The 12,604-nt window shown below is 39.6% G+C and overlaps 1 protein-coding gene and 1 long non-coding RNA gene across 7 annotated transcripts; one reads left to right on the top strand and one right to left on the bottom strand.

Moving 5' to 3' along the window:
* Window positions 1-1,948: 1,948 nt before the first annotated feature.
* LOC6506774 (tribbles) lies at window positions 1,949-7,276 on the bottom strand. The gene is made up of 2 exons (XM_001957230.3): window positions 5,965-7,276; window positions 1,949-3,177 (listed from the first exon to the last, which is right to left on the bottom strand). Exons 1-2 carry the CDS (start codon window positions 6,834-6,836, stop codon window positions 2,571-2,573), a joined length of 1,479 nt encoding a protein of 492 aa, XP_001957266.1. The 5' UTR covers window positions 6,837-7,276; the 3' UTR covers window positions 1,949-2,570.
* A 1,345-nt stretch (window positions 7,277-8,621) lies between these two features.
* Window positions 8,622-12,207, top strand: LOC116655764. Of its 6 annotated transcripts, none has more exons than XR_006507123.1 (4): window positions 9,626-10,156; window positions 10,211-10,901; window positions 10,984-11,067; window positions 11,121-12,207. It is a non-coding gene; the product is annotated as an uncharacterized LOC116655764 (long non-coding RNA). The 6 variants fall into 6 exon arrangements; XR_006507119.1 differs by lacking the exon at window positions 10,984-11,067 and having other exon boundaries at window positions 9,639-10,156; window positions 10,211-10,422; window positions 10,544-10,901; window positions 11,121-12,203; XR_006507121.1 differs by lacking the exons at window positions 9,626-10,156; window positions 10,984-11,067 and adding an exon at window positions 8,622-8,776 and having other exon boundaries at window positions 11,121-12,205.
* Window positions 12,208-12,604: the final 397 nt, after the last annotated feature.

The raw sequence follows: 12,604 nt of genomic DNA, 5'->3' as shown, positions 1-12,604 counted from the left end.
ATAAAAATTTTTAACTAATGTGTTGGTAACTAATTTTTTATTAATTTCAAAAAGTAATTACTTACACCCAATAAAATGGACTAGTAAGTCCTATTGCTAGTCAGTCTAAGACATATTTGATTTTTTTTTAATAGAAAATGATTCTATAAGTTGAATATCCAAAAATAAATAAACAGGAACTGCACATTTTTGAGACAAACAAAAATATACACACAAAATTCGTTCGTTTGGCGTACTTATACTATTACAAGAAATTAAAGTTATTTAGAACACAGTTTCCGCAATTAGGCACGAAAATGCCGAGAAATTTGCGCTAAATACCTTAACTGAGCATTTGATTGAGTTGAAATACCGTAAAAACTGTCTAATGTGTCTAGAAAATTTTTCAAATCTTCTTTTTTGAAATATTTGCTGACTTGCTGATTTTTTATATAGACATGCACCTTTGAAGTGAGTCAGGTGAAATGTGTTTGTAATTTAATCAAATACCGAGACAAAAATAAAATAATTTGAATTAAATTCCATTCCGTGAAAAACTCTGATTAGAATAAATTCTTCATGGCAACTTGTTTTTTCGAGATAATAAACCTTATCACGTTATTCAAAACAAAAGCATTCGAAAATTTAGGAAATGGCCATCCATTGTGTCACAACAAAGAAAAGTGTAACGTCTATTTTAGGGTCAGGGAAAGCAGCAGCGTAGCTGACACAGTTCAGCTATAGTTTTTATGGTTCCAAAAGCACTTTACCACTAAGAACCTTAAAAGTGAATCTTAACTGGGCTAGATAAAATCGTATCCCCCAAAGTGCGGTTTGTACTTTCCATTTGTCTGACAATGTCATGTGGTAAAAAGGTTTGTGGTTTTTTTGTATCATTTTTTTTGATCTATTTAGTGGGAATCGTGACACTCCCATTAATAAAAACGGCGTATATTCTGGATCTTTCGTTCCTTTCTATAATGCCCGTTAAAATCTTATCACACCGCGCATGACAATAGGTCTGGCCAAAATAATTCCTATATTAGTGGAACTCTAAGCTGTCGAATTTATCGTTACCCTTCAAAACAATGATTTATTTTCAGTAAATAATAATTATCAATGACGTTTTTTAAATTCTTTCTTGGGTTAAAGAGAGGGTTTAAATTTTGAAAACCTTTTTAATGAGTGATCCTTTACAAGGAGGTATTATCCAGTCTGTTCTCCAGTCAGTCAAAGTTCATGCGTGGCACTGAGCTCCAAATATTGATAGTCACAATCTGAAGGTGACGTAGCCGTCAGCAGTTTTCGCGTTTTGCGCAGTTCTCGTTCTCTCGTCGGCAATTTCATAACCTGGGCAAAGTGCTCGGGGCCTCAGGTAAAAACGCTCGGGCCACTAACACTCGAAAAAATAGCAGAGGTATACATGCAAAAGCCCTCGTCACGTCGACCCACCACCAGATCACAGTGATGGGACTCCAGGTGTACATACATACACATATTCGCTTTGGAAGCATATTAGTTTATTGTTATTGTAGAGCAAAGTCACAAATATTTCCGCAACGAAAGTCACGTTCGCCAACCTGATAAGTTCAAGTCACTTGGCTGCACTAGCAATTTGGGAAAAGAGCAAAATAATTAGGATTCCCATATCAAATATCTGATGCTCATGTTCCCACTCTCTTTGTCATTTAAAGAGGCGTCAACTATTCATTTATCACCTTGGCAATAAAAAAATACAAATGATTAAAAAACAAATTAGGAATCAGACATTATTTTTCGCTAAACGGTTCTAAGCGAAGTGTTTTATGCTATTTCGTAAACAACATGACGCATTCGTTCTCAAGATCTTGTTTTCTGAATCATTGTTTGTTACTTCCGTAGAATTCCAGAAAAAATATTTCCTAAACCCTAAATATTTTCCCCAACGATAACCCAATAGATTAAAAACAGTGCTTAAGGGCACTCGGTATTATTCTTGGTGAGATCAAATTTCAATGTATTATGTTTTTTTTTTCACGATTTTTTTCACTTACAAGATTTTTTATAGTAGACGTAATAGAAGCGTAATACAGAAGTATTAAATAATAAATAACAATTTGCATTCGTTGCATTTTTTAACATGAAAAATAATGTTTTTTAAAGCCCAAAAACAAATGAGGGCGCGACTGTCCTTTGATAAGATCAACAGTTTTCAAAAAAATTAAAAATTGTGTGTATTGTACATAAGTTGGTAATAGGAAGAATCGGTTGCAGAGAGGAGGCTGCGTAGCGGCACGATTCTTCAACGAATCCCGCCGCATCGCGATTGGAAGGCAGTGAGTTCTTTTTCTTTTCTTTTCTTTTCTGTCTAAAAAAGTGTCTTGTGTCTAAGCGAGGCTTTAAGTCTTTGTTGGCAGTACCACCTGCAGGAAGACGACGTGGAACGCAGTCGGTGTCGGCGCGCACGGGCGGATCACTCGGATAACCACAGTGTCCATTCATCCGGAATGTCCAATCCCGGCAGCTGCTCCAGTTATATATCGATAGCCGGTTACAGCCCACGCGCCAGCGTGTCCCAAAAAGCAACCCGTGGGTGTCTTTAAGGGTCCGGATCAGCCCATTTCCACATCCGCATCCGCTTCGCTGGTATTCTGTGCCATTTGCAGGGTGGTGCGGGTGTAGTCCAAGGGCTCCACACCGATGTCCTCGTACTCATCCTTATCGCCCAGTGGGCAAAGGCCGCCTTCGTCCTCATCCATTGCATTGGCGGCAGTCTCCTCGTTCTCCTCCGTGTCGCTCCAGTCCTCGGCCACCTCAACGTTGACGGGCAGGTACATGTGGAAGGGGCGCTGTTCGCGCAGCCATGGCGTCAGGAAGATATAACTGGCGGTCATACGCTCCGTATAGTCCTTCCGCAGCAGCGAGAGCAGCAGCCAGCGCACCGATTTCGAAAGCGACATGGGGATCTGGACATTGCCGTGCCGTATGACTGTGATCAGGTTGCAGTTGGCCTTTTCGTAGAAGGGATATTGGCCCACTAGCATAGTGTAGAGGATGACGCCCAGCGACCACATATCCGCCGGCTTGCCCTTGTACGTCGGCTGGGGGCAGAGCAGCTCCGGAGCGGTGTACAGGGGGCAGCCGATCTTGTCGCTAAGAGTGTCATCCTCGCCGTCGAGGATCATTGAGCCTTCCAGTGATTCATACTGCAGTTTGGTTCTGAAAAGGAGGAATAACAAGAACTAATTTTAGTTTAGGAATACAAAGATATAGGGGATCTATAGGGAGATCTATATCCAAAAAAGTGTGAATTCGATAAGATAGTTTCTCAGTCTTTTTTTTGGGAAAGTTTTCTTATCAGCTTGAGTGCTTATCTCACCCTTTTAGAGGCCAAGAAGGGTAGGGTACCACACCATTCTAAGCATACTCGTGGGCATGTCACCTTCAAAATTATAAGCCCTACACGCTGCCATGTGCAATCCCTTGCATAACCCCCAGTGATTTTGTGGGGCTATTAGGTAGCGGAATATCGAAGAGACTTTGGGGGACTTGAATTGATCGGCCACGGCGTTGGCGTTGTCGTTGTCGTTGGAAGGCGATTTTTGGCCGCGCGAGAGACAGCTTCAAAAGAGAGGTTCGGTGACGAAAGCGCAGCTTGCGACCCCCGACACCCATGAGCCATGAGTGACTCCGACTCTGGGGCTGACTCCTCCTTCCCTAGCACCCTTTACAGCACCTCTCCACTCCACTCCATTGACATTGGCCCACATTCGTATGCAAAAAGTAGAAAAAGTAACAAAAACGGCAAGCAAGACCTGGCGAGCGGAGAGCGAACTGAACCGTCAGCTGTGAGGTGAGTGACGTATCGCAACTTGTTGCTGCAACGGCGGCGCTTCTGCTCCATACAATAGTGAACCGAGAGATACACTATACTATATAGACGAGAGTGTGTGTAAGTTAAAATACACACAACACGATCAAACATCCAAAGCCAGCCGAAAAAAAACCTCGAACTGACCCTGAACGAAAACAAGCTTTGGAAACGCGCCTCTCCTCGCCACAAATTGCTCTTCTGGCACCGTAAAAAATACGATTGATTTGAAATTAATTATTATAGATAATAAAATGATATAAGTAATGAAAAAAATTAAATAAAAATCAAGCTAAAGGTCATGACTTTTAATAATATTTTATTTTCTAACTAGAGAGCTTTTGGGACACGTCATATTTAAACTTTATCTGATTTCTCTGAGTGGAGCGGAGTAGTGACCTCGATTGGCGGGAAATAGAGAGAGGTTTTTAGGCCAAAAAGAGCGGCTTTTAGGCCAAAGTCTTATTGGGGGCGGACGATGGTCTCTCTCTCGGATCAGACGTGCAATAGAAAATACGGAAAACCGGCAGCAGCAGATTTAAAATCTGATTTAAAACACCTTGAAGTGGCATTTGTGTGTAAACGAGCAAACACAAAAATCAAAGTATGACTACAAAAATTTACATGCATAAATAAATGAGCGTGCGACTGTACATACATACTATACATATATATTCTTCCAAGTACATATAGAGACGATTTTAAAAATACAGAAGATCAGAGTCAGGGCCACTCACCGCATTTTGTGACCTTAAAAATTTCAGTTCAGTTCGTTGTTTGGATGTGACTGTTGCCTGTGTATCTTTTAGATACACACACCGTCCTATGTATCCCCAACTACATAGCATTTTCAAATGGAAATGAACGTTAATATTCAAAATCTCATTGAACACTGGCTGCTTTTGCCAAGGTGAGAGATAGATAGATAGATACATAAAATAGATAGCGATCTATGTGTGTATATTTATATCTCTTCCTTCCGCTGTTTTTGTTTGCATATTTGGCAGAGAACAACAAATGACGAAAATATCAGCAGATATTTCGTTAATTGTAACTGTACGAAATCGAGCAATTATTCACGTCATTCGCTGCTGATGTCAGTAATAAAAATCGATGATAATAAGAACGGAGAGTGTTGTTTTCTTTATATACATACTACGTATGTATACTGAAATTATTTGCATATGCAAAAATAAACACCCGTATTCCGATGGAAAAGAACCGATGTGGCTTAAGTATTCTCAATATTTCATCATCCACTGTATTGTGCAGTTAAGACCACGTATTCTATTCTAGAAGACATCACTGTGGCGGGTGGCCTCCACCTACACCGCCCATTTATTGCACATGGCACAATGTTGTACAATTCTTAACATGTGTGGTAATGTTAGTTTCCAAAAATTAAAAAAAAAAAAAATAAATAAAGAGGTGGGCCAACTTAATAGCCAGCACTGTGGCACATTGGCCCTTGTCTGAATGAGTTACAAAAGTGTGTGCACAGTGGGACGAATCTAAACTGTACTTGTTTATATTATTATTAAAAAAATAATTATTGAATCATACTTTAATTATTACCTGCCTTAGAGATTACTTTTCACATGTTTATATTAAATTCTAATTGCTTAGATTTGAGTAAATATTATTACGATAATGGGTAAGTAAACAAAAATTGGAATAATTGATGAGAAAACAACAGTGTCGTCGCTCCTATCGTCATGACCTCCACTGTGGAGGCGCGTGCATGTAGTTTGTCAGTATAATTGTTTTTGTTGGCCTATTGGTGATTCGATTGCAACACTTGTTAAATGTTCAATGTTACCCACAACGACGACGCCGGCAGAGACTGGGGGCTGCGACTGCGGCAACACCAACACCAACAACCACATGGGCCAATAACAAGAGCAACAATTGTGGCACCACCAACACAAACAGAAAGACAAACAAGATCTCTCGCTCATAACGAGTTTTTATCGAATTGCAAAATAAAGCGACCCGACCAGGCTGCAATTGTGTGGTGTATTGGGATTTTTTGAAGGTGTCTCCGTCTCCACATCACCTGGACAGCTGCTGGATGATTGGGACAGACAGGAAACGCTACGCAATGCATTTTTTTTTTTTTTTTTTTGAAAACTCACCTCGCCTCGTCGATGAAGTAGAACCGCTTGAGCTTCAGGTCCCTGAGGATAATCCCGTTCCGGTGACACACCTGGACCGTTTGGCAGATCTGATGGAATATCGCCCTGGCCTCTGCCTCGCACAGTCGCTTCTCGTGCCGGATATAAGTGTGCAGGTTCTCATAGACGCCAGTTAACCCACCCACAGAGTCCTTCTCCTGGGGCGCCGGGGCAATCAGAATGTAGGTGCGATCCTTGGACAATGGTACGATATCGTGGACAGGACGGATGAGCGGGTGGCCGTAGATGGTGCTGCGACGCAGTTCCTCGTCCTGCTGCTGCAGCTGGAAGTAGGCACGTTGGACTTTGTGCAGGGGTTCGTTCACAATCCGGCAGAGATACTGCTGTCCGGTGAAGACGTCCACGCAGCGCAGGTTGGAGGCGGTGAGATCGACAAGATGGCGGTAGGAGGCGGGCGTCTTGGCCACCGCGGCGGCCGATATGTGACTAGGTTGGGCGTTGATCAGGTACCGCTGTTTGATTAGCTTAACCGGCTGCTGGTCGGTGGGTTCAGCGGCGATGCCCAGGGCCATTAGTTCGCAGGCGCCACCGGGCGTTAGCAGCTTCTCCCTGATGGCTTGCAGCATCTTGGGGTTGGTGAAGTCCTTCTTGGGGGTGAACAGGGATGATCCGATGCCGCCTCCATGTACAGTATCCTCGTTGCTGGTACTGCTGGAATTCATGCTGGTGGTTGTTGTGGGGGCGGGTGATGAGTGCGATGATGGCGATGGCGACGGCGAAGGCGACGCTGGTGACGAGGGCATCGAATAGATGATGATTTTGTTGGCTGCCGCCGACGTTGTAACGCTGTTTGGGCCGCTACTGTTATCCATGCTGGTTGCTTGTTTACCACTTAAACTTTATCACAGTTCTTGCTCGCCCTGCTTTGCTCCTTCTTCTTCTTCTACTACTTCTTCGTCTTCTTCTTACTATTCTTCTCCGCTTTAGTTAGCTGTACCTCACGATTGGCATTTGTTGCTTCTGCTCGCTGTTTTTGTTAATTGTTTTGACATTTGGCGACGCGCGCGAATTCCATGCGATTAATCCGATCTAATAACTGCCACCACAACTAGTCGCTGCTATTTATGCTATTGAGCCGTATGTTCCGCGATGACGAAATTGGCTGCTAAAATGCGAAATCGCGTTGCTTCTCAGTCGATTTTAAAACAAATCAAATATGAAACGCGGAGCGGAGCGTTCGTGCGTGTTGAGCGAGTGTTGAGCGACGATTGACGAGTGGCGAATTACCACTGACTTTCAAGACTCCGGCGGCAGCCGTCCTCGCTCGCTCCGCGTTTCGATCGTCCTATCTCGCTTGCTCTCGTTGCCTGTATGCGTGAGCATATGGCACTGAGAGAGCGGTAGTGTTGATCGTTCTCTTGGCCAATCAAGCTAGATTTGAACTATCTGTTACCTGAATTTTTTGTTTTAGATATAAAACAGTTTAGAATATATTCAAACTGTTTTATATATTGAAATTAAATGTATTATAAAATATTTTTGTTAGATTTTTTAGCTTTAAAACATATACTTTTGCTTTTATTATTTGCAGTGTCTTAAAATAATCTTTATGTTTGGAAACCAAATAATTGTATTATCTGAAATATTTTGTATGTTTTTAAGATTAAATTTAAAATATTTTATTTAACCTAATAAATAAATTTTGTTGTTAGTACTTTTTATCTAAGACATGTTTTTGGTTCAAACATTTATCTAAATATTAACTAAGCTATTATTATTAAAACTATTTTCTACATTTCATCTTTTATACAATTTTTATTAGTAGTAACTTTTTAAAACAAATGAATACATTTTTTAAGTTATCTATAATCTAGCCGTAAACAAGCTAAAATGGCATTTTAATTTGATTTTGTGAGTACGCAGCTGAGAGAGAGAGAGCGAGAGTAGTCCCCTCTCTCGCAAGCAGAGCATCGTTATTTTTGAAAACAATTGCGTTGAACGCTGAAATTCTCAACTTTGCCTAGCCATGTGTCTTGAAATTCAAAAAAGAAACGTCATCACGCATACATACGCGGGCAAATAAAACGTTGAATTTGAATCCCCGCGATAACTCTCGCTTTGGGGTATTATCTTTACAGCAACCCTTAAAACTGATTTAACATAACAAGTAATCTGCGCACTATTCAAATATTGCGGTTTATTCTATATGCATAAAATAATAAAAGAACCGCATGACGATTTAGAATTCAAATTTAAAATTTTAATATTTCCCGATAAAAAAGAAACAATGAAATACTTAGAGGTTTATTGTAAGTTTTTTCGATATTTAATGTGAAGATTTTAAGCTATTCAGATACAAATTTATAGAACAATTTTTTTTAAATTTAAACAACAGTTAAATATTCATGCATATACCAAAGAATATGTTTTTCGATTCCCCATCATTGGACTTAAAAACAAGTACAGTTTGAAAACCCACATTTTCGAAAACTGATGATATATCTCGAACACTTTTTGTTGCTAAGGAAGTAATTTCTAACCCTATTTATTATAAAAAATATTACAATTTCGCTTGGAAACAACCACATTTTAAAAAGCTTATATAGCTTTAAAAAATAATCAGTTAAAAATCTGTCTCGATTTTTCTCTGTGCGTGAGAGTGATCATTACTCATTTGTGTGAGTTGTATGGCATGGCAGTGCAGCAATTTCATGATTTTTGCAGCTGTCCCGAAACGAGGATCACTGGGCTACGCAGGAATTACGACAGAAGGTAGTGATCAAAGATCTTTGAGGAGCAGGAGCAGGAGCAGGTAAGAACCACCGAGCTGGCATTATGTCGCAGGTAGATTTCTATGTCAGCTGCACTATTCATCCCCTAAGCACCAACACCAACACCAACACCAGCCATAGTGCATCGTTTCAGGGCTGTGGCTGTACATGCGATGCGATGCATTTGTTGATGCCGTTGCAGTTGCAGCTGCCGCAAGGTGATTTCCCACTAAAGACATCCGCACAGTATACACACACGGAAATGTACACATTTCTTAAATCCAATATAGGGAGCGCATTTTTGGTGTTTTGGGGTTTCAATCCTGATTGAATTTTTGTTCGTAACGTAACGACCTTTTTTTTTTTGAAATGAAACGTCTGTTTCGTTTTCCCCATCTCCAGAATGTATCCGATAAATACGAACGAGCATGTGGGGCATAAAGTGTAAAATCGCGAACCCAGAGGTAAGAGAGCAAACAACTGATCGTCTCCGCCATTCCCTTATCCGTCCACATTTTTGCATCTGTTTCTCAAAAACGTATACGAAGATTTTAAACAAGAAATACAATATTGTTGGCACCGTGGGTCGGATCATGTCGATAAAGGGTTTTATTTCAAGGGCACTGGTGATAGTGATCTTGTATCTATAGCTCCCTGGAGGATTAGTATGGAGAGCTATTTAGGCTAGAGATTACAAAAAATATATTTCATATAAATTTTAAATGAAATATAATCTAGGCTGTGACAGGCTGTGTAGTATGGGTAGCTGAGTCATTGGAAATTACCATAATTTTTGAAATTGTTTATTAAAACATTCCTTCTATTTAAATAAAAATGAGTAGGGTTTTATACTTAATAAATTTTTATTTTTTATTTCATATTTATTTTCTTATTCCTATTGTTTAAATTATACATTTCTTTAAAGCGTAATATTATTGCTTAATAATAATAATATCATAATAATAATTATTATTGTAATACAATTTAATTTCATCATTTTATCCAACAGTAGGGAAGAAGCCCCACTGTGCTTAAATAGTCTTACAAAGAATACGTTACATTTTAAATTTAAATTTGAAAACATAAATACGTTAAACTGGTGTTGTGACCAAAACAGAGGTCGCTTGTTTTTCTTTTATAATCTTTTGTTGTTTTGTTTTGATACAAAACCAGACCGAGTTGATTTCGCTCTTGCCGAATGTGGAAGGCTTTTTTTTGAACGTGTATTTGTTGTTGCCAAGGTGGCACGATAGCTTCTATAGATTTCTCCAGTCTTGGTCTCCAGTGGTTATTCGCATGCGTCATAGGCTGCGTCATCAATTCGGGATGACGCTTCGCGAATCCCCCTTCCTGATTCCCAGCTCTCTGGCACATTCTGACATTCCCCAAAAACTTCCCATACAAGCTTTGTTAAAGTGAAGGTATCCGTTTATTTTTGTTTGTATGTAGGTATTTTTTATGAACTGACTTTGAAGTTTCAGATTGTCACGAAATTGTAGAAGGTGAAGTTCTGGAACCAGAGTGCACCATGCAGGGCGATTACATGGCCTGGGGAAAATAAATAAAGATTATAATTGTTGCACGTGATTAAAGCGTTGGCGGTATTTCCTGGACGAACTTATGACTATCAGTTTCAATTTAGGAACACAAAGCTACACATATACATTTTAGATGATAATCAGCAAAGGTAAGAGATATAATGCACTTTAAATATTTTTGAGCTATTCAAAATTTATATTAAAAATTATTAAACTTAATGTATCCGAAAGGAGAACAGATACATCTATAAGAAGAAGGATTTTTTTAAGAATTTCAGATGATATAAACATTTCACTTAACCCTAATGATTTGTTTACCACTGTAAAACTTAGTAAGTTGGTGTTAAGTTTAATAAGTGGTTTCTGATCTTTGGGAAATTTTTCGTTGACCGTTGTAAACAGTAGAGTTTAACGGTATATCGAACTCGGGCATCACCCCGGAGAAGATACACTCTCACTCATTGGAGCGTGCAGTCAGTAGTCTGCCACACAACAGGTTGCTGGCGGCGGCGGCTGTTTGGAGAAAGTGCTTATTGCCAACAATCATATCAGGTGCAATGACCACATAGCCGAGGCGGTGGTTGCTGGAAATCAAAAAAGAAATGCCATGGCAACGCGACAATATAAGGTAACTTGATCTGATTACGAATAATGCCGTAATTGTGCATTTTCCACCGCAAACCTACTAACAAATTTCTGTCCAAAATTAGACAAGCTAACTTTAATATGTAACTACTGTCGAAACTTTCTTTTTGCTGTGAAGAGAAATGAAGGCATTGAACTTTCTGGCTTCTGTTAGTGAGAAATGATTTTCATTTAAAAAGATACTCATTTTCTATAGTTTCAGGGTCAAAAAAAGGAACAACGCCACAGGAGCACTTTCCCAGTCACACACATTTCTGCGTAGGAGGTGAAAATTGCTGCCCTTTTTTCTCAAGTCTCAATTGATGCCACAGATGCATTTCCCAGATGCCAACATGCTGGCAGAGGATTAGGCCATTGTTCAAAATATTTGTATGAAACAGATACCCAGTAGAAGTACTCCTAGAACCGATGTTCTGCCTCACACATATGCTTGGAAATATTATTACCAGTCACGGCGTGGGAACCGGCCCAGGGATGTCCTAGGATTTCTTTCGAGTACTGCAATATCTCCACGCAAAGGTAGATAATTTGGAACGCATATATTATACGGGTGGCATCGTCACATCCTAGGTGAAAAATCATTATTTCACATAATGGTTTATTGTCAGCGCCAAATAGTGGTCACCCTGCATTTCATACTGGATCTCTAGGACCTTTCAAAAAAAAAAAGTGGTCCGTCATGAAAATAAGTTGAATTTGATTTTTTGAAGAAAAAATTAACCCCTTATTCTCATCTCGGACACAAAAGAAATAAAGGTACAGGCTGCCGTACACTTTTAACCTTGTCAACCCCTAAATGACAATTGTTTGAGACATCAAAAGGATAATTTTCAATAAAATAATATTCAAAAGTAGTATTATGAAAATAGACCCTTTTTCCCCAGGTGAAGGTGTGCTTTTCCGGGCTTTTCACAAAAGGGTTAACCAATTTCAGCAGTTTTCCCCCCAAAAAGCAAATAAAGAAGATCCCTAATCCACGATCATGTCTTCCAAGGGGGGTGAGTTCCGGTCCAGTTTTTGTCAAGAGATTCCTCATTTTTCACTATAGATTCAAACGAACTTTGGCCCTTTTCTCCAATTTTCTAATTGCGCCGTTTATTTGTCCATTGTATTTTTCCGCGACCCTGTTTCACCCGGAAAGGAGGGTCCTTTTGTTCTTTTGTGGCCCTAAAGTAGCTAAAAAAAACCTCTTTTATATTGTCAACATTGTTACACATTTAAAGAAGAAAACTTATGAAAAATTTAATGAAAAAATATGCGCATTAAATGAAGGTAAATTCCGCCAACAAAAACCTTTTTTTTTACATGTCTTGAGACTTGAAATCTTTTCAGGAAAGCTTTATTGTTTTGGCCTAAAAGATGGCTATGCTTCACCTAGTTATTGTATTAAAGCAATCTTTTCAGATTTTTTAGATTTCAGAGTCTTAAGTTGAATTTTTTCATTGATAATCGCTAAAAACAAGTTCAGACGTTGGAGTCTTGAGGGTCGAACATCCCTTAATGAAATTCTACGCTACTACGCACTAAAAACAGCCTGCAGTCCGAAGGATCTGAGAAGTGTGCACCACCTGCTTCCTGTGACTGTGCTGAGATGCTGAGATTTTCAGATATCCTTGCAGCTGAATGTATGCGCCCACGCTTCTTATTAGGGTAGGTTCACTTTTTCCTTTTTTTTGGGACTTAAAG

This window comes from Drosophila ananassae, chromosome 2R, assembly GCF_017639315.1.
Source record: "Drosophila ananassae strain 14024-0371.13 chromosome 2R, ASM1763931v2, whole genome shotgun sequence".
NCBI lineage: Eukaryota > Metazoa > Arthropoda > Insecta > Diptera > Drosophilidae > Drosophila > Drosophila ananassae.
The sequence above is the reverse complement of the archived record's forward strand: the minus strand, read 5'-3'. Positions and strand labels throughout refer to the sequence as shown.

Coding starts and splice junctions, on each gene's coding strand:
- LOC6506774 (XM_001957230.3), bottom strand. CDS start 6,836: ATGGATAACAGTAGCGGCCCAAACAGCGTTACAACGTCGGCGGCAGCC. Junction 3,178..5,964: donor TACTTCATCGACGAGGCGAG/GTGAGTTTTCAA, acceptor CCTCCTTTTCAG/AACCAAACTGCAGTATGAAT.